The sequence below is a fragment of the Rhineura floridana genome, chromosome 2 (assembly GCF_030035675.1).
Source record: "Rhineura floridana isolate rRhiFlo1 chromosome 2, rRhiFlo1.hap2, whole genome shotgun sequence".
In the NCBI taxonomy this organism is placed as follows: Eukaryota; Metazoa; Chordata; class Lepidosauria; order Squamata; family Rhineuridae; genus Rhineura; species Rhineura floridana.
This window is the reverse complement of record NC_084481.1, coordinates 91,282,038-91,304,115: the sequence shown is the minus strand read 5'-3', so window position 1 is coordinate 91,304,115 and position 22,078 is coordinate 91,282,038. Positions and strand designations below refer to the sequence as shown.

At 41.3% G+C, this 22,078-nt stretch overlaps 1 protein-coding gene across 2 annotated transcripts; it reads left to right on the top strand.

The window, feature by feature from the left end:
• Positions 1–623: 623 nt before the first annotated feature.
• On the top strand, positions 624–21,670 carry LOC133378203 (protein lifeguard 3-like). 2 transcript variants are annotated; one of them, XM_061612989.1, is made up of 12 exons: positions 624–745; positions 8,562–8,641; positions 9,071–9,156; positions 10,069–10,133; positions 11,858–11,911; positions 12,427–12,477; positions 13,521–13,560; positions 14,891–14,928; positions 17,869–17,956; positions 19,609–19,704; positions 20,154–20,207; positions 20,991–21,670. In XM_061612989.1, exons 2-12 carry the CDS (start codon positions 8,590–8,592, stop codon positions 21,132–21,134), a joined length of 768 nt encoding a protein of 255 aa, XP_061468973.1. In that variant the 5' UTR covers positions 624–745; positions 8,562–8,589; the 3' UTR covers positions 21,135–21,670. The 2 variants fall into 2 exon arrangements, with proteins under 2 accessions (XP_061468973.1, XP_061468974.1); XM_061612990.1 differs by lacking the exon at positions 11,858–11,911.
• The last annotated feature ends 408 nt before the right edge of the window (positions 21,671–22,078 follow it).

Sequence of the window (22,078 nt, the reverse complement as noted above, 5' to 3'; positions counted from 1 at the left end):
GAGGTCAGAGCTCAGAATTTTGTTGGTGGATTTTATATCAAAGGTTATTTAAGCCAAAGTGATTTCAATTACAACAGAACTTTTTAGTCATCTTCAACATATTAGAAGGGCCCTCATAATGTGAGGCCCTAAACCATGGCTTACTTGGCTTGTTCCTAAATATGCCTTAAGTAGGTTAGGCTGAGGAACAGTGACCGGCTCAAGGTCACATAGTGAACTTTAAGGCAGAGCTGGAAAGTGAGCCCTGGTCTCCCAGGTTCTAGTCTTGACACTCTAACCACAACTAGTGTTATTTTTCATACAAACAGGAAATTCCCTTTAACTTCACTGTTAACAGTCCCTCCCTCCCTCCCTCTCTCCCTCCCTCTCTGTATATAATATACTTACCAAGTTAGGATAACATTCCATGCTCTGGTGGTCAAATGAAAACCTATGGTATCTTTAAAATGTTACAAAACTCTTTTGTTGTTTCTCCTACGAGGCTACCCTGAGCTGAAGAGGAAAGGGAAGTTTGCAATAGCTCTGGCTCGCCTCTTGGGGGCATTCTTGCTTTTTCCCAGGGTCTGTTTCAGTCAGACAATAGCAAGGAGATCAAATTTATTTCCCATCCCATTTCTTCCCCTTCACTTCTTGGAACTTTTCTCCCATTGTTCTTGGGGTTTATATCGAAAAGCTGTTGTTCATTTGTTCAGGAAAAGACTTTGGTAATAGGAGGTGCCAGTCTGCCAGAGTCAGACGGGTTAAGGTAAGGATGTTGGGGATTGGGGCAAGGAATTGGGTATCTGTGTGCCAAGCCGCATGGAGGAGGGAATCACTTCAGTCTAGACGGGCATGTCTCTGGGCAGGGAAAATGTGCCAAGTGCCCAAAGTTCCGGTCCAAATGTAACTCTCATGCTAAGATTCGGGGGGGGGGGCAATGGGTATCTGACCGGTGCTTTCTGTTTGGCTGTGACTTCTCTAATCAGACCTACCAAAACATTTTTAATGGGGACGGTGTAAAAGCCGGAACGGAACGGAACAGGCCCTTAATAAAAGAAATTGATGCCAAAAACACTGGGATGTGTTAGAGACACATGCAGCAGCCATTTTTAATCTGTATATTGGAGCCCTACTGAAGGTTAAGAACAAAGGCCTGCAACACAGTTACTCAGAATCGTTCTTGAGTGAGTATAATGTTTTATAAATGTCAGCTTGAACTAAATGCTACTCATATACTACAGCTGAAAGTGTAGGAGTCTCCAATTTTCAAACAGTTTAACATAAGCAGGTTCACTAACTTAATGCAATTATTTTCATAAATAGAGATTGTAGGGACGGTGTAAAAGCCGGAACGGAACGGAACAGGCCAGAACGGGCCCTTTATAAAAGAAATTGATGCCAAAAACATTGGAATGTGTTAGAGACACTTGAGAACAACATTTAGGAACAAAAACCATTCCGATAGGATTTTTATTAACCCTTTAACAATCAAAATGAGCTCCGGAACGGAATGAAACAGCCCGGAATGGCGACTTCCCAGCGAGCCAGACCTCCCAAATTCACCAGTCCCACATGACTACATGGGATGCATGCCATAACATACAATAAGACACAAAACCTCCACTCAAACCACGTTCCGATACCCGTTCTGGGCTATAATACGCTTTTACGTAAAACAGCCCGGAACGGCGACTTCCCAATCAGCCAGACCCACCAAATTCACCAGTCCCACATGACTACATGGGATGCATGCAATAAGACACAAAACTTCCACGCAAACCACGTTCCAATACCCGTTCCGGGCTATAATACTATAAACAATACTATAAACATTGTTGTTTTTCTTTCCTAGCAAGGTTTTTGTAGTAAGCTATACTAGTATTGAATGCAACTACAGATAGCTTTTGGTGCTAGAGAATAGCTGCAGTTTACTCTTCTTCCCACTAGGGGCACTATAAGATCTGTTGGTCTCTGCAGACAGGATGATCCCTTCTTTTTTCAGACCAAAAAGGCAGCAGCCCAGGTATGCTATATTTGTACTGTGGAGGTGGCTCAGTGGCAGCAAGTAGTGTCTTCTCTCATTACCTACAGCAGAAAAGCCATGAGTGTAGTATACATGCATAAGTTTGAGCAACTTTCACCATTTGAAGCCCTTGAGATTTTGGAAAACCCAGTAGCAGGGAAAATATAAACTCTCCCAGCTGCTAAGCCAAAATGTGGGCAGCTGTTTGTCTATAGCTACGAAGGCCACAAACATAAAAAAGATGACTGGAGATGTGATCAGTACAAATGGATTCAAAAAGGAAGGCATTTGTTGCCAAGGGGGGATCCTCTGGTACGAAAGATATACTTTCAAAGACTATTTAACGCAGAGCAAGTGTTGTTTCACAGATATGCATATGAAGTGCCTGATGGAAGTGTAGGCAGAGTAATTGTCCATTACCTTGGACAGGATGAGAGACCTGAACCATCTGTGCCTCATGGAAATATGAAAAAATATCCCATGAGATGTCATGTACGTACCATGCCTCTGTATTGTCAGAAGCTATGGGGCAGAAACACTTTGGCCCGTGCAAAGTTTACCAGCGTAAAATAGCAACAACAATAGTTTCAGCTGAACATATGAAAGTAATGCTGCCTAAAGATACACAACAAATAAAAAATAAACTGAAGTATGAGAAACAGAAAAACAGAATCAGCCATGATGATTTATATGGTGTGTATGAGCTTCACTATGCTCTGGAAGGGTTTGTATGTGAATTCACTCTTCTCCCTGAAGTGTCTGTAATTTTGGCACTTCCAGAAATTATTAGCATATTTGAAGAGGTGATAATGTTGAAGCCAAACACACTTTTGTCTTATGACACAACCTTTCAGCTTGGAGACTTCTATGTGTCACCTTTAATTTTCCAGTGTGCTTTCTTTGAGGAGATCCCAGCAATCCCTTTGGCCATACTGATCCATGATAAGCACACAACAAATGTGCATGAGCGGTTTTTTTTATTTATAGGAAAACGTGTGCCCGAGATCAACAATGATTCCACTGTGATAGTCACAGACCGAGATGCAGCCATTGTGCATGCTATTGAGAAAGCTATTCCAGGCTGTGCACATGTCCTTTGCTGGAACCATATTATAAAAGATGTGGAATTCTGGGTCTCTTCACAGGAAGGAGGGAAAGGTGATCGGAAAGTTTACACCAACAATATTCTTTAGCTTCTGGATAGTGAGAGTGAAGAGGAGTTTCTGAAATTGCTGCACAAATTGAAAGTAAAGTGGAGTACAGGCTTCCTCAACTATTTTGATCAGAAGCTGAGAAAAGTTGTTATGACAAACTGTGGAAGATGGCTCTTGGAAAAAAGAGGGATCTATAAGGAAACCAGTGGCATTACTACAAATGTGTCTGAAAGCATGAATGCAGTGTTCAAGAGGCTATGCAGTGAGAAGGAACTGAACATGGATGAAATGGTTTTGGTTTTTTATTTCTTTCAGACATATTACCTAAAAGAAATTTTAAGAGGATTGTGTGGAATTGGAAATTACCACCTCTTAGCAGAACATAATATCAGAAAATTAAATCCTGATACTACACAGTTTCCAGTAGACTGTGTTCCTGTAGATGACATTGTGCATTTCATAAAGCAGGGAAAGATGGACACAGACCGTGTGCCTGAACTTCAAAGAAAAGACCGTAAATCAAAGACTATGGAAGGTCTAGCAGATTTAATTGTAAAGCAAAACCGCATATTTTTACAAGCACAGTCTGGCTGTTTCCTTATCAGAGGATTACATGAGAAGGAATATGTGGTGAAATTATTTCCAAAAGAAACATGTTCTTGCAACAGTTCCAGGACATGCTACCATATTATGGCAGCACAGATGTCTGTAGGAAAAAGTCTTCACCGGACAAAGGTGATGTATTCTCTGAAGAAATTGAGGATGAATGGACGAAAAGGAAAATCTGGAAGAAAGAAACCTAGACAAAAAGATGAGTTAACCATATTGGCTGCATCAGATTCCCTTCTGATGCACGGTTATACTACAACTGATGCCTCCCAACAGAGAAATGAGAAAAATGAAAATCAAGCTGCTAGCAAGGAAAGGTGATTATTGCCTTTGATCTTGAGCAGGAAGCCCCGTATTTTTCAAGTACCCCTCAAAAACCTACTCAAGGAGAGCTGATGGGGGGAAAATAACATGTTCTATAACATGCTATCCACGCATGAGAAATTCAAACATACAAAGAGTCTACATCAATGCAGATGACATGAAGTCTCTTCTGAATCAAAACTGGCTAGTTGACACTGTAATTGAGGAATTCCTAATTACTAGAACAAATCTAGAGACTGTGACAAGTACAGATGTTGACGTGTGTGTCTTCAGCCCATTTATTATGCAGTCCATGGAATTACAGGGATACACAACAAGTGTTCATAACTTTGGCACAAACTTGGATGTTGTGATGAAGGACATCTGGCTCATCCCCACCAATGTACACAGTTCTCATTGGGTACTAATGGTTGTGTTCTTCAAGTGGAAAATTATTCTGTATCTTGATTCCAAACATGGCATCTCCACCAAGTACACCAACATGCTACAAACATTTATAGAGATGCAGTCAGCTTCAGTAATGAATTGGTCAGAGTGGATCATTCATGCACCTCTTGACATACCAGTTCAAAAGGACTCTTCCAACTGTGGGGTGTTTGTGTGTCTGTTTGCACATGTGTTGTGCAGTGGCTCTCCAATCCCCTTCCCAGTAGACATGGTCCCTGTACGGCAGTGGATTGCTACGGAACTGCTCAGCAAGAATGCATTACTTCCACAACCAAGAGCAACTCAGAGACAGCAGCAGAGAACAAAGAAACAAATAAATCAGAAAGTCATGAACAATTTCAACACTCCTGTCTCAATGTGCCTAAAGAATCATTGTCTACAATTGCATTCTTATCTTCAGCAGTACAACAGTATTATAATTCATCTTGGTCATTGTGTTTAATGGGTAATCTGTGCAAGAAACCCAAGGAGGACACAATGATTCTCTTCCAGGGAGTCTGTCAGAACTGGTACCATCTGTCCTGCTTTGAGATAAATCAAGCTCCTCGTGGCATATTCAAATGTCCAAAGTGTTGTGACAAATGAAGAATCCATGCCACAGGCAAAAATGTTTTCCTCTATAACATGATCTTGTCTAATGTTATATGATTGTTTTCAGTGTTGATAAATACTGTTCTATACTTGAAATGATCTTGCATGCCTACCTGCATAAAAGAGTACACGTGTTCTATTTATTTTGCAAAATGTTTACAAAAATATTGGTTCAGTTGCTGCTATTTATACTATGTTACATTTATATCCTAATGTTGTTTTAGAATATATATATATATATATATATATATGTATATATATGACAATTTTGAAAGCAACAAACAGAACTTCACTCAAGCTTGCTCTGGATCCCTATAAGGATTCTGTTAATCACCTAAAATATATATACGAACGAAATTGTGATTAACCAAACAGAGGTTTTTATTGTATTAACAAAACTTTTCGGCTTCCCCCTTCATCAGCTGCTAACATACAAATGCTGTTACCAAGGGGCAGTTATAGAGCTTTGAGGATGGAACGCTCAGAGGGGCTTCATTTGCAGAAGCTAAGTAGTGGTGGTACTGTCCTCCAGGTTCAGGCCATGTGGTGCCAATGTGTCCAGAGAGTATATCCAAAAGTTCTCCCTTTTGGTCAATGCTGCTGGATCTGCTGGCATCTCTATCGCTGTTATGGAAAAGTCCAACAGGCTGTGACCCTCAATGTTGAAATGCTTTGCAACAGGTGGCTCCACTTTTTTTGTCAAAATTGCCGACTTGTGGTTCCTGAAGCGCATGCGTAGGTCAGTTGTGGTCTTTCCTACGTATTGGATATGACATCCTGGTCTTTTGCACTCGATGATGTATTTACACATATTTGTATACATTGTTTTAGTTCTTGCTATGTGTGTTTATTTTTACTGGATTCATATTTTTCCAAAGAATATAGCTAATAACCCTGACATCTGATTGCTTTGTTTTGTGATTTTGTTGATATACACTGGTACAGTGGTGTGGCATTTTCAGCAAAGGAGGTGGTACAATTATTATTATTATTATTATTATTATTATTATTATTATTATTATTATTATTATTATTATTCCCCAATGTTAATAGCAGGTGCAGGGACTAAAGCCCCCATGTGAGGACCTCACTAGGGTTCAGCTGCCCTGCACCTTCAATTTAGTGTTGCAAAGCTCATCGTGCAATTGTTTATTGCATGATTGGTATCTCATCTAGTTTGGCCCTCAGACTGGCAGTGGCTGTCCAAGGTCCTGTTCTCCAGCCTTCTTGCCTGAGAGCCTTTTGAGTGGAAAGTTCTTCTGCCTCCACCTCATGTGCTCTGCCCAATGAGTGGGAGTCCCTCCCACAGGTTCCAGACTTTACTACCCTTGATTTTGAAAGTAGTTGTGTCAGAAACTCATTTCACAGAAAGCAAACTGGTGAGGTTTGGCCCAGAACTTGAATACAAGGCAGAGGTGGAGTCTGAGCCCAAACACACAAGAGCACTTCTTTGAACCCAATTTTTTTCCTGTGATAGTACATCTATTTCACAGAAGGCAAATTCTATTTCTCTCCCCTTTCTGCCAGCCGACTTGCCCTTCCAATCTCTCTTTCTCTCTCTCTCCCCAATTCACCAGCCATTCGCAACCTGGTAGGAGCACCAATAGTGCTGCTTAGTGGACCTACAAAGAGCAAGTAAGGGTATTGCTGATCACCCCAGAGGTTCCTGGGTCATCCTGTGTTATCTCCCATTTCCCAACAAAAGGAGACGCAGCAACAGGTGTGGTTGGTGAATTTTGGTGGGTCTGGCTGATTGGGAAGTCACCGTTCCGGGCTGTTTTACGTAAAAGCGTATCATAGCCCGGAATGGGTATCAGAACGTGGTTTTCGTGGAAGTTTTGTGTCTTATTGCATGCATCCCATGTAGTCATGTGGGACTGGTGAATTTGGGAGGTCTGGCTCGCTGGGAAGTCGCCATTCCGGGCTGTTTCATTCCGTTCTGGAGCTCATTTTGATTGTTAAAGGGTTAATAAAAATCCTATCGGAATGGTTTTTGTTCCTAAATGTTGTTCTCAAGTGTCTCTAACACATTCCAATGTTTTTGGCATCAATTTCTTTTATAAAGGGCCCGTTCTGGCCTGTTCCGTTCCGTTCCGGCTTTTACTGTCCCTACAATCTCTATTTATGAAAATAATTGCATTAAGTTAGTGAACCTGCTTATGTTAAACTGTTTGAAAATTGGAGAATCCTACACTTTCAGCTGTAGTATATGAGTAGCATTTAGTTCAGGCTGACATTTATAAAACATTATACTCACTCAAGAACGATTCTGAGTAACTGTGTTGCAGGCCTTTGTTCTTAACCTTCAGTAGGGCTCCAATATACAGATTAAAAATGGCTGCTGCAAAGCTCTCCTCCCCGAGTTCTCCCAGCTGCAAGAAGCAGGCCCTCTGTTAGCTCAATGAAAGTACTTTTAAAGAGAAAGTGTTACTTTTTAAGGTGTGATCCCCTTTTGTGAACAAAATACACTCAAAATAATGGGACAGAAAGCTGTGGGGAAGAAATCCAATTACCCCAGCACAGATTTCTAGGCAACTGGGAGAAGGTGTAGTATTCTGCATAGTTTACATGGCCAAAGGCCAGATGTATTGCTATAGCATAGGGAGACAGAGCATGCTCCAGTTTGCTGGCTGGAACTGTTCCTAAGATGGGTGCCAGGCAAAGGCCTTGATGAAAACAGAACAAAATAAACACAATAATTTGTTAACATTCCTGGTGTGGTCTCCATAGATTACAGAAGGGATTCTCATGCTCTGGAGACCTCTTTGTAGTGGCAGTGCAGGAAACCATTCATTTTTTTGCCAGAACGTAAGGACACTGCTGTACCACTATCAATTTTGCCTGTTCATTTCAGGGGGGGCTCAGCTTAGCCCCCCTGCCCCCCTGTTCCAGAGGCCATGTAAATACGCTTCTTACCTCCTCCCAAAGGCTTATGTGAAGAGAACAGTAACGAGCTGCTCAGTAAGAAGCTATTTGTTACTGAAACTCAGCAGCTACTACTACCTACCTCACTGTTTTCAAAAAGTGGCTTGCCTATAGGCTGTCAATTATCAAGTAGTACTGAAGGTGCTAGAACCTGCAATAAAAGACTCTGCTCCTGGGAGCACTAGGAGACTTTGGCATCAAGGCACAGATCAAGTTTAGGGGACACAGTAAGCCCATTCTCTTCTGTGGGCCAGTCTCACTGGAGATAAGCAAATGCTCCGGATCCAACACCTTTTGTCTTGCAGTTTTTGTCTTGCACACTTTATTGGGTTTCTCTGAATAGTCGTTTTGGCCTGGCACGTTCAGAGCCAATGGGTCACAGAAGGAGGTATTCCCTCCGGGCTGGGCTTGTTGTCTTCTGCGTCCTGTATGTTTTGTTTGTTTTAAGCACCCAGGGCTCTAATATAAGGTAGAGGTGATAACAAATGTATTCATCCTTGCTTTTCCAGGTGTTGCAGTAAGCTTCATTGAGACATCATGCCGGATATTAGTCCACCTCCCTATGATGACAAGAAAACCGGAGCTGAAGGTGGGAGAGCATGTTTAAGCACACCCAATAAAATGCAGAGATTCTGTGAGGAAAGTGACAGAGGGCAGAGGAGAAAGAATATTGTATTGAGGTGGGGACAGGAGAAGCTCCATAAGCAAGGAGGAAAGCTGAGAGTTCGAAGTGTGAGGAGTCAGGTACCAGGCAAGCCAAGGGCCAAACTAGATGTGATGTTAACTGAACATTTAATGTGCATTTTTTAAAACGCAGATGGCAGCCACTGGCGGTGGTGGGGTGCCAATAATTGCTGGGATTGCAGCAGATATTGATGGATAATATAGTGCAATATTATACGCCGTGTAGAATCACTGTTTTAATTCTACTTCCAGCTAGTGCGGAATCTACGATAACCCAGATCTTGTTGCTGAAAATTTATATTAACTACTGTTGCTGTTTGTCACCTCTTGACAGATGAGAGCTGTGTTGTTGAGGAAGATGGGGGGTTCCGCATTGCTTATTGGGTTGACAAGAATGTCCGTCAAACTTTCATTCGCAAAGTAAGTCTACAGTCACCTTGGGGTGCAGGTACTTCTCCCTGGAGATCTAATGTGGAGTAGATGGGGTCTGTTGCCTTCTAGGGGTGTGAATGCTGCTTGCCTCCACCTATGCTCTACTTGTATATTTGTAAATAAATCAAATATTACTACTGGAGAGTCTCTAGTGATATCTCCTTCAAAGGGGTCAAATGCAGGCAGTGCTGCCCCTCTGTCTGTCTCTCCCTGTCTCTACCTACCTACCCATCCATCCAGCCATGCATGCATCTATCTATCTGTCTGTCTGTCGCAGTGGTTGACCATACAGTTCAAATCATAATACAATAAAGTACAATATAAGAAATAAAAGAAGCAATAAAAATACCATTAAAAATCAAAATGGATATTTAATGTGATGGATGTGCTGTCTCCACAAATCCACAGACACTGCAGACCACATGAATGAAGCCCACAGACCACAGTTTGGGAACCCTTGAACTATTTCATAACTGATTATTTTAAAGTATCCTCTTTCTTCCCACGCTTTTTAGTAGGTCTATAATCTTCCACTACAGTACAAAAGGCTAGCATGGGTGAAATTTAACAAACTGTTGGCCTGACCTGCAAGACCTAATATTGCTGAACTTAGCACACCTGTGGCAGACTGCAGTTGATGATGATGGGAAGAAACATAAGTATGAATTATAAACATAAGTATGAAATATAAGCATGAACTGTTTTTATGTGAATAGTGGTGAAAGAGAGAGAGAGACCATATGACAGGATCATGATGCTCCAGTATACAGTTCAGCAACTGCCAGCATTCATGAATCTGATCTTGCTGCCTGACTATCTTGGAATCTGTAAATAGCAACATGGTCATTTTAATTTGTGTAAGTATGCCAATACCCCCATCTTCTTCGTCTTTATGACCAGGTCTACAGCATCATCACCCTTCAGCTGCTGATGACTGTGGGCATTGTTGCAGTCTTCACCTTTGCGTAAGTTTTCTGGTGCAGCTGTCATTAGAACTGTAAAGTTAGGGATTAACAGAATGGAGTATTTCTATTCCAGGATTCTGACATCTGTCCCCATTTAATCCCGGTTAGAAATTCAGATTCTGTGTTGTAGCAGATGGAATTGTGCCATTCACCTAAAGCCAGAAAAAACAATACTGCAAAATTTGTTCTGCAATTCTGCAGTGGCAAAGGGAGCCACTTGCAAAGGGGATTTGGATACTGTGGGTGGTGGTGGTGGAGAGGTTTGGTGAAAGGTTGGGCAGGAAAGGCACTTACATTCTCTCGCAAAGAGGTGCCTCCTTTTCCCATTTTATCTTTCTTCCTGGGCACGTCTGCCTCTCCTTTCTGCCTGATACCTCATCCCCTGATAGTCCCGGATCACTCTGGGCCGCCCAACCCAACCCAACCCAACCCAACCCAACCCATAGAGATCTGGAGCTGTCTCTACTCTACTCTGCCAGCAGAGTAGGGCTGAGATAGCCCAGATGCCTCCAAATAGGCCTGATTTGGCTTCAGCCTCAGCTGAATCCAGTGCAAAGTCCCTACTAGCAGTTGTGCTGGTGATGTGCCCAGTACATTGCAGCAGAAATGCCTCTTGCCTCTTTGTGTGTGTGCCTGATATGCAAAATTCTGGAACTCCTGGGAACTCTGTTGAATCTAGCAGAAGTAAAAAATGGGGAAATCTATCACAGAAATTAGGATTACCTTGGGAGCCTCTTCTCTGAGCTGTGTATTGTATGTTTGTTTTGCTAACAGCATACCCCAAAAGTGCATAGTTGTGAGCATAGGTCAATCAGGAGCTGGATTTGAGCCCTGAGTAATGGCCAAGTAGTTCAAGATCAATCCAAAGGTGTGAGTGAGATCTTAAATGTCTTCTATGCATTGAATTCCAGTGGGAAAGTGGAACTCTGTGTTGTATTTCCACAATGGGGATGGGGATGACACTGATGTTGTACACAGCACCATTGTTATAAACAAATCGCCCTAGCCCCTTTTTGGGGTCCTAGTGGCTGGGGTCCGCTTCCAGATACTCACCCAATAGAGTCTCAGAAACGACGAAACAAAGATGGAGAAAGAGTATCTTTATTGCTAACACGTGCACATGGAGAAATAGCAAGCTAGTTCTGACTCAACTAGGCACAGTCAAGTCTTTTATCACCTTGGTTTTACTAATTATGCATACATCATTATGATCATATTTACATCACTTTAATCCCTGCCCATCTCCTTCTGGTAACATCCCCTTTCTTCCTGATCCATATTTGGACTTGTTTTTCACAACTTGTTTTGCTCAATTTGACCTTGTATCTGCAACAAATTTTGATACTTTTCTACAGTACAGCTGGACATTGCAACAAAAGCGTGAGACCTTATTTTTGCAAACACAGCTTTAAACAAACAATGATAATGCAAGTCAGCAAATTAGCATTTCTCCTAACACACACACAAGTAAATTAACTGTCAGCAAATTAATACACAAGCAAGCTGTCAGTTTGCCTATGCTATAATTCCAAACAGGCCTAGCACTTTTTACTTTAAAGCAACATGAGGGAAACTATATTTTTAATTTAAACACATAAAGTTCAGTGTCACACCATTAGTGTACATGGCACCTTACAGAGTTACATAGGGCAAAGTAGATTGATACCTTGATAATTCTTGATGATGACAAGTATCTCATCTCACACTGTCTTCCTTCTCCACAGACGCCCTGTGAGCTTTTTTGTGAGAAGTCATATTGCACTGTACTATATATCTTAGTAAGTATCACTCTCTTTACAGATGCAGGGCCAAATGACACTCTTGATCTGTTGCCAAGACAGATTGCTTTACTGGCAGATTCTCTGACTTTCTCTACTGTAACTTCCATCACTACCCTTTCCTAATGGCTTCAGGCTGTGTTGTTCAAAGGGATTCTTTAGGCAGTAGCACATGGTACCCTTCACCAGAGGAAACATGTTCTGCCTCCTTAATCCATAGTTTCCTGAAGAAACTTTGATATAACATTTGATTTTATTGCTAATTTTAACATATATTTTATGTTTTATGTAAAATGCTTAGAGGTTTGCTGTTTGAGTGGTATATAAATTCTATAAAATAAAATACAAAATTATACACGATCAATTAATGGGAGATGCCTACTTTACAGAAATAATTGTCTCCCCTCATGGTACAAGAAGGGCATGGGGGACCTCCTAAATTTAGAAGGCTGTTTATTAGAGTTGCCAGTCAGTTTTAGATAGGTCATGTCTGTCTTTTTTCCCCCCCATCCCAGTTTTATATTCTTGATCTGCTACTTTGTCCTGGTCTTTTGTAGAAGCATCCAGTAAGTATCTGTTGGCTTCATTTGTGATCACACAAAACAGAGTTTCAGAATTTGCTGGGATTCATTGGAGGGAGGGAAGATGGACTCATCCAAAGAGATGCCATTTGGATAATGAGATGTGACCTTGCAAGACATCTTCCAGTAGTACTCCCCCATCCCTCTTTTCCCCCTGCAGGTAGCTTATAGCTAGGGGCATAAATGGGGCAGATGGGTGATGTCTTGGGTGAGGGTTGGGACACCAACATTATTGGATGTGGGTGGGAGATGAGTGATAACTCTAGGAGAGAGCCAGAGGATGGTAGAGTGGATAACCCCAAGTGAAAGGTGGAATTGAATGAGTGAGTGAAGGGGAGAGTGTATGGATGAATTAATTTGTGAGTGAGAGGGTTGGTGTAGGGTATTTTGTATAAGATGGGAAAGATATGGCATTTAGAGAGAGATGGGTTATCTGAGAAGAAGAGGGGATAGAACTTTGCAGCCCAGCCCCTCTTCTGGGTAGCCTGGCTACTCTAGCACTTTGCCTTCTAGCCTGGCAATGCATTATTGAATGCCAAGTTGGTGCATAATAAGACACTCATTCATAGTTTGTGGATGAAGGTGCTGACCTGGTATACATTATCTGCCTTGGGACCTTAGGGTGGACAGGTAAGAAATCATTTTAAAAAGTAAAAAGCAATATACAAGCATTTTAATAAATTTTTAAAATTGAAAATAAATACAAAATAGAAAGATGGTAGCAGGCATCTCTCTTCATTCAAAATGGTGGTGGTGGAAATGGGTGGGGGAAGCCAGAACTCAGTGTTTGTATTGGCAGAAGTGGGAGATTAACTTTGCATCCAAGGCAGGGTGAAACAAAACAAAGGAGGGTCAAGGAGATTAGAGCAGGCAAGCCATGGGAACAAATGAAGAAGTGCTCTGCAGAGTGGCTAAGGAGTGGCAGTGGAGATATGGGCACATTGGAGGAACCTTTGTAAGACTTCTGCCAAAATGGCTCCTTTTCTTGAGGTAAGACCACTTGCATGTAATCTCTGTCTGTTTTTCAGGAGGCGCTTTCCATGGAACATAATCCTTATGACTATCTTCGTACGCAGAGTTTTTATTGGGGTGTAGGCTGAATATATTGGAAAGATGGATGGTGATGGAAGAAGGGTCTGAGATGAAAATGATTTATAGGGCAATGTATTTGACTTGTCACAAGTCTTCAAGCAAAGATAATTTGTCCAAAGTAGTTTACTGTGTAAAGAAAATACTTGCAAGCAAACAATCACATCCTCAATGAACCCAAATGAGTCAGCGCATTCAGCCAAAGATATTGTATTATTTCCTCACTTCACTGTCAGGCAAAGCTACAATTTACCTTTCCCACTTTTCCTTCAAATGCAGACAGTAGAAATCAGCCTTGGTCTTGACCCAGGGACTATATTTATTACGTCTTTTATAGCAAAATACCTTTGCTCATGTAAAGCTGCCAGCCAACCAATCCCAGATTCTGTGCATTATTCAGTTAATTAGCATGTTTACTCTGTCATTTCCTCCAATGTTTAATTGCACAAAGTTTCTTAATTATTGATGCAGGATCCCTAACACAAGTGTTCAGTTATTTTAGGAATTTTACCATTCCTGTACCGCATGGAAGCATTACAGGTAGAATACTCCTTGTATTGACTTTCATATCCCCTACTTTAACTCCACATAGTATTTTTAGTGGAGGCAGATAACATCTTCAATATTTATTTATTTAAAAAAATTCCAAACTGCACTTTCATATAAAATATCATCATCATCATTATTTTATTTACATTTGTTAGATGCTTTTTACCCCCAAAAAAGTCTCAAAGTGACTAGTGAGCAAATAGTGAGTTATTAAGCGATATGTTTTAAGTGGTGAGGAATATCAGGTGCGGTATGCTTCTGCATGAAGCAGCTCTTATTTATCAACTGTAACCTGGTATTGCCCACATGCAGGCCCAGCGCAAATGTCTAGCCAGTTCGGGCACTAGTTGAGGGTCCCTGTGGTCTAGAAGGGCCCCTCCTTAGGCTGGGACAGTGGAGCTCCCAACTTTGCGATCTGTACTGGCATCAGGTCATAGGGCGAATCACAGCCAGTGACCTGATGCTGCTGTGGATTGTGGAGCAGGAGCTCCATCCTCCCAGGCAACACCCCCCCATGCGAGTAGCATGGGCTTAAATAGGCCTGCCCGCCCACCTACCTCCCACATCAGCACACACCTACCATCACCCAAGAGTGGGCGGGCCTGCATCAGGAGTGGGTGGGGTGCATGATGACCTGGCCCACATGGCAGCTCCATCAGATGGGGAACCTTGGCCCTCCAGATGTTGGACTCCCAACTCCATCATTCCTACAACTGATCACCCTGCTCTGTTAATTGTTTCCTTTTCTGTTTTTTCCTAGACCATGGCCATGGGATTCATGACTTGCGCCATTGCTAGGTATTGTACAAATGGTAACTGGAAATGGTGTGCTGGATGTCTATGCAATAGGAAACTGTTTCTGAGATGGATTTAGAAAAAGTCTCCAACCTGGGTGGAAAAAGATATTGTGCCAAAACGTTAAATGTTAATTATTTAAAAATGATTAATTGGCACAGACTTGGAAAATCTAGTTCTAGTATTAACTTGGGAAGTAAAGCCCTCTGTTTACATGAATCTTCTAACAAGCATCCTTTAGCTTTTGTCCATAAACACTATATATCATCAGTGGTGCATTCTGGGATATAGCACCTTTATTGAAGGCCTGTGTCACCTCTTATTTATTTATTTAAAAATATTTCTATCCCGCCCTTCTACCCTATAATCCCTATAATAGGACACTCAGGGCGGCTTAGAAAAATAAAATCAAACACATACATAATAAAATTGTAAACAGGAAAATCACAAAAACATTAAAATAAATTAAAATACATAAAATACAATTAAAATACATAAAATTATATATATACATACACACACACACAAACATATACATATATAATGGAGTGGTACTAAAGGGACTACAAAGGTAAACTTTAACGTAGAAGGCGTTGGACAGCTAAGGGCTGTTTTAATATTAAAGTTCATTCTGCAGCATTTTTACTGCATTAGAAGACTTTCTAATGGTGCCACTTTCTAATGGTGCCACTGCAGAACAAGCACTTGGATGCCCTCCTCAGATCCTTGTAATTTAATTTTAACGTATTCTTGACAAGACATATTGTGTGAGGGGAAAAGCTGAAGGAACCTCTCTGAGTAATAGGTGGATGATTTCATTTTTAATCTTGGTTTAGTTGGGTTGAAAGACAACACAGCAACGTTTTATTCCTTGCCTATTGAATCCAGTAGTCTGTTCATGATACATAGGATTGCCAGTTACTTATTTCTGCCGATTCTTCCCCTATACCCCAAAATCAATTGTTTCAAAAGTAACAAGTGTGATATACATTTCATGTGCCACCACAGAGGTCCAAGGTTGCATTTTTGGGCTACCTATGTGCACCAGCAAGCATTCTTAGGATATATCTAGCCACACACCACAATCTAGCTAGAGGCTTGAAATCAAAATAGTGCTGTCTCTCATTCCATTAGCACAAGGATTTACACTTGTACAACAGAACGTTTCTCTCTCCCCCCCCTGAATCAGTTCTTAGAGTTCTCCCAACCCTCAAGCTGATTTGGGGAGGGTGTGAAATCATGGTGTTTGGGACAAGGAATGACCCTGGGATTGGGGATGGGCCATAACTCAGTGGTAGAGCATTTACTTTGCATGCAGATGGTCCCAGGTTCAATCCCTGGCATCTCCAGGTAGGGTTGGGAGTGTTCCCTGGCTGAAACCCTGGATAGCTGATGAATGAATGTGTAGAAAATACTGAACTAGATGAACCAGTGGTCTAACTGTATATATGTTCCAGTGTATATATGTGCCCTCTTGCCTGTCAAATAGACAATTTGCAGGATTAAGACATTTTTAAAAAATTGCATATATGCAAGTGGGCACCATCTTTGGATCAGAGATCCCCCCCCAGTATCAAGCATTCTAACTCAGTCTAAGATCCTTGCAACCAAAATTAAGATTGTGCCAGTTCCCGCTATAGTAGGGCACAATTAAATTATACCTCCATACACTAAGGCACATCCCTTTTCATCCCCTTCTTTTAATTACTAATCCCTATGGATATGGCTGCAAAAAATTGTATAGTAAAAATGTGGAAATATTTGCATGTACTAGCTAAATATGGAAAGGTAACTGATAAAAAGTATGGGAGGTAGTAGTGAAACAATAACTAATTATGCAAAGTTAAGTCTACTGTCCTAAACAAAGTTTCTCCGGTAAAAGGGGTCAAGGTCCACTCAGCCTTCCATTCATCTGTGGTCGGTAAAATGAGTACCTGGCATGTGCTGGGGGGTAAAGAAAGGCCAGAGAAGGAACTGGCAATCCCACCCCATATACGGTCTGCCTAGTAAATGTCACAAGACGTCACCCTAAGAGTCGGAAATGACTTGCACTATAAGTGCGGGGACACCTTTACCTTTACCTAAACAAAGTTAGAATCATAAATGTATGGAGTTGAACTGTCTCAAAGGTCATCTACTCCAGCCTCCTACTAATGCAGGCAATCTGCTGCTACAGCATTCCTGATAGGTGGTCATTCAGGCTCTCCTTACAAAAACCTTTAAACTTTTTTTTTAATTACTATGGGGGAAATCCCATTGAACACAGTGGGATGTATTTCTGAGTAAACATGCATAGGAGTGCACTGCAAGAGAAGCAAACATTCAAGTGGATTTTTATGAAATAATTTTTTTTTGTGAAAAAATATGAACATGTACATGTTTTTGACAATGCAGTGGTGGAAGTGGAATTTTTTGGGCTATAACAGGGCCATATCGAATGCTGCAGCTCAGCTGGGACAATGAACCTCTGTGCATGCAAGTGAGCTACCTCTTCCTCTCCTGTTCCCTTCAGCTTGTCCCCTATGTGCTGTCAAAATCAGCTCCATAGGGTTGGGAGACCCTCCAGAGCAGATTGTGGGGGAGCACAGGGAGAGGAGAGGAAATAAAAGGGCCTTGGCTCAGTGGCAGAGTATCAGCTTTGCATACAGAAGGTTATAGCTTCGTTCCCTAGCACCTCCAGGTAAAGCTGGTAGAGACCCATCTGAAATTTTGGAGAGTCACTGCCAGTCAGTGTAGACAGTAGTGAGCTAGGTGGACCAATGGTCTGACTCAGTTTAAGATAGCTCTCTATGTTGCTCCAGTGAAACTATGTGCACAGAACTTTGAATACAAACCACTATGTCTGAAAAGTATATTTTGTCTTAATTTTTTGTTACTCTTATGTAATGATAAAACTGTTTTAACAAAAAAGTATGCTTACTTTTTTAACCCTTTTGTATTCAGCACGTACGACAGCAAGTCTGTAATCCTTGCCATGATCATCACAGCAATTGTAACCATCATCGTCACTGTTTTCTCCTTTCAGACAAAGGTGAGGTGACCCCTCCTTTCAGTGGAGTTAGCAGGCCTAGCAAGGGTGATTGCCTTGCAGTGGAAATGTTGCCTTAGCTAAACATGTTTTAATCCCATCCTTCCAACATAAGCACTACATTTCAGAATGTTGCCTGGATTCCCCCATAACTGCATGAGCACTGCACGTGGTTAGGGCAAAAAGAACACTCTGTGGGAAAGGCCCATAGCTGAAATTCTTTGTCATAGTGTTATGTACATCTGATCTGATTGAAACACAGTCCTCCATATAATGAGTTTGGTTGAACAATCATCCTTCTCTTTTGTACAGCAGCTATCATGAGCTAATGTTCAGGAGGAAAAAAAAGCCCTCCAGACTGTACACTTAAGAATGCAGGCCAATTACTAGAGATGTGAAAGCCTAGATTGTCCCCCCCCCCATTTTCTGTTTTTCCCCCCAGAAAAACAAATGGAAAAATTTAGGAAAAACCTGAAAGAAAACCACCCCCACCCCCATTTTTCTGGTTTTTGTCCGGCCTTTCACATCTCTACAAATGAATGCCCCTCCAAAATGGTAAATGCATGCAGAAAACTGGTTCACATAAAGAGTTATAAATTAGAGGCCTTTTCCTTGCATGCTACCTTTCATGGACAGGAGCAAGGAAACATTCAAATATGCATTCCAAAGTACTCAGTTCCTAGGAATCTTATGCTATGTGCTCTTGGTTCTGTTTTTAACTTTCAGATCAGCTCTATATTGAATAATGGAGACCTTCTTTCTGTATTTTCAGAAAATTGGGAGGGACGGTGTTTTATTTCATAAAAAGAAACTGATTTTTAAAAACAACAGCACCTTTTTCCTGCTTGCATGGCTTAGGGGCAAAGAAGTATTCTCCCAGCTGTCTGAGAACAAATTAGTAGGCTTCTGCCATAAGAACTGGAAACAAAAAATGGACAGCATTTTGTGTTGTAGTTTATAATTGTCCATTTATATGTAGTAACATAGTGCATTGTCTTCTTTATAGGCCCTGATGAAGGCCCAATATACTAGAGGCCAAAACGCGTAGGGCTTTCCCAAGTAATGCATTTTTCTCAGCATTTGTGGGATTCCCCCCCCCTTTCTTTGTGCTTCTGCTATAAGAACATAAGAAGAGCCTACCGGATCAGGCCAGTAGCCCATGTAGTCCAGCAACCTATTCTCACAGTGGCCAACCAAATGCCTGTTGGAAGCCCACAAGCAGGACCTGAGCACAAGAGCACTCTCCATATGTCTGTCTGTGATTATATAGCATACTGAAATCAGAAAAGTATTAATTTGCTTTTCTGACCTGTGGCTTTATTTGTCTGTTGTACTTTAAAAAAAAATTGTATACTCTTTTGAGAGTAACATAATCAAACAGAGACACGCTTACTTCTAATCTGAAGTAGCCATGGTGAAAATTGAGATTAGTTAATAGATTAGTTAATCCAGGACACTTTTGTCTCTGGCTCATTCCCACTGCTGGCATATAGGCCCTGACAAGAATACACCCAAGGGAATGCAGCCCTCAGTACAAAAAAAGTTGTTCACCTCTGATTTAGAGTTCCTTAATCACTGACATTTTGGCAATAATACTTCCAGAGGGGCAATGAGATATCGCCACTTCCTCCATGTTGCGTTACTCTCATTGGCAGGTGGATATCACGAGCTGGCGTGGCTTTTTCTGTATCCTGGCCATTGTCCTCACGGTGACTAGTATTGTCACTGCCATTGTCCTGACCTGCAAATACGTAAGTGGCTGAGGCACGGGGAACTGGTTGGCACATGAGATCAACAGTGCCACAATGCTTTCAGTGGCATGGTGATTCCAGTTGATCTGTGTCTGTTCAGTGGAGGGAGGGTTGTTTTGCGAGGCTGTGAATTATAAATCTCCCTGCCCAACCTCTCTATTTTCTCAAAGAGTTATTTCTTCTCCATTTCACTGAGGCATGTTTTGAAATTCAGTTTAATTCCTTCTTCCTGCTGCTGGAAAGACCCATTCAGTGCACAATATTTTCTCCATTTAAATGTATTTGTTTTGTATGTATTTATATTTCTGTAAGTTGCCTTGGAACATTTTGAGCAAGGCAACTAAGAAATCTAAATAAATAATTATCAGGAGGGCTCTCACTAGATAACCACTTATCCTTTCTCATGCAGAGATATATAACTCATTGATGCTCATTTTCTCTTCTTGCAGATGTACTGGCTCCACATGCTTTACTCAGCCATTTCTGCCATTGCCTTCACTCTGGTTAGTAGAGATTTGCCATCTATTGCAATAATTGAGATACCTGTTCCTGAGATAAAATATGCGCAGCATTTTGAACACTCTTGGTGTGTTGTGCTAATCATGACTGTGGTTATGCAAGCAGGCACCCTACTAGGATCCCCTGGCTATTCCAGACTAACTGCATAATAGGCAAGTGAAGCTAGTGAGAGCTTTGGAGAGGTAGCTTTGTGCAGCATCTTTAGATTTATAGCACAGGCTGCTTTATTTATTTACTTCTTACATTTCTGTCTTGCTTCCCAGCCAGAACATGGTGCAGATGACAGTACTGTGCAATGCATCTTCATCATCATTAGATGCATGCTAAATCCCAGGAGCAGCTGCTTTGGGAGGTGGTTACAAATCTGGTAGGAAAGTGCCAGAAAATAAAGACTGGGCTTTCTTGGTGTTAATATGTTCACTTGTGCAAATGAAACTGGAAAGTTTATCTGCAACCACAAATTAAAGTGATTGCTTTTGGCTTTGCTACACTGAAATAAGCTGAAACAAAGTTTACAAATGACTGGAAGAAAGTGGGGATCTTGGGGCCAAACTGGTCACATTTACTCATGTAGTTTGGTCCCACATAGCTTCTATTATCTTCAAAAGCCAGGACAGAGAGGGGGGATCAGAGGGACCGTGGCATGGGGTAGGGGAGCTTCAACTCTTTGCCCCCACTATGATCCCAGTCAGAATTAGACTTCCCTCCCCTCCTCACTCACAGCAATGCAATGGTGTGACTAATTGCTGCTTTGTGATTTCCTACAGTTCCTTGCTTATGATACTCAGTTGCTGCTTGGGGACAAGAAGTATGCTATCAGTCCCGAGGATTATATTTATGGAGCCATCCAGATCTATGTGGATGTCATCTACATCTTCCTCTCCTTCACCCGGCTTGTGAGCAGGAATTAAGGACTGGGCACTTGTGGTTAGGGCCAGAACTTTGGGTGGTATTCAGTGCTAGTCCTACTCAGAGCAGAGTTAATAGACATGACCAGCTTAGGTTCATTAATTTCAATAGGGTTACCCTGAGTAGGACTTAGATGAATACAACCCTTTTCCTTAGCAGCTTAAGGGGAAGGTATTATTTCTTGATTCTCTGCCTTTTCCCTTTGCACCAGCACATGACTGTATTGTTTACAGGGATCCTATCATAATATATATTGGTAGTATACAAGGTTTCTGCACATCCATATTGCCACTAATGCATATTAATATTGCCACTAAAATTCTGCAGTATACTGTATAAAAAGTCTTTCACTATTGTATTGTATGGCTCCAATGCAGAAAATGTTAGTTGTGATTAGGTCCTATTGAAATCAGTGAGACAAGTTAGTCACAATTAATTTGAACCCACTGGTGTCAATGTCACATGAACACAAATTGATTTTGCTGGATTAGGGCCTATATTTTTTACATTTTTCTGTAATATATGCAACCAAGAAATATTCTGGCTCTTGCAATAAAAGCCAAAGCTGTTACCTGTAATTGCAAATAAATACGAAGTTTTATTTAATAAGGCAGCTGTCAATTCTTGTAGCGTGACATATTAGAGGTTAACAACTGTCACATTAATATAGCACTATGGAATCTTAGTGTAATATAGTTGGATCAGTGATTGCCAACCTTTTTGGATCAGTGAGCATGTTTCCAATTTTGAGCGACCACTGTGAGCACCAGTTCCAAAATGGCTGCCATGAAGACATGGGATAACACAAAATTAGAGAGCACAGTGAAGCTTTTCTCATAATTGTATTTCTATACTAGAAAATGCTTAATTCATTGGATTACTGCCTACCACACAGCTGTTAAAGGCACAAGAACCCTGTTTTTCCCCAATGCCAACCCAAAACCAA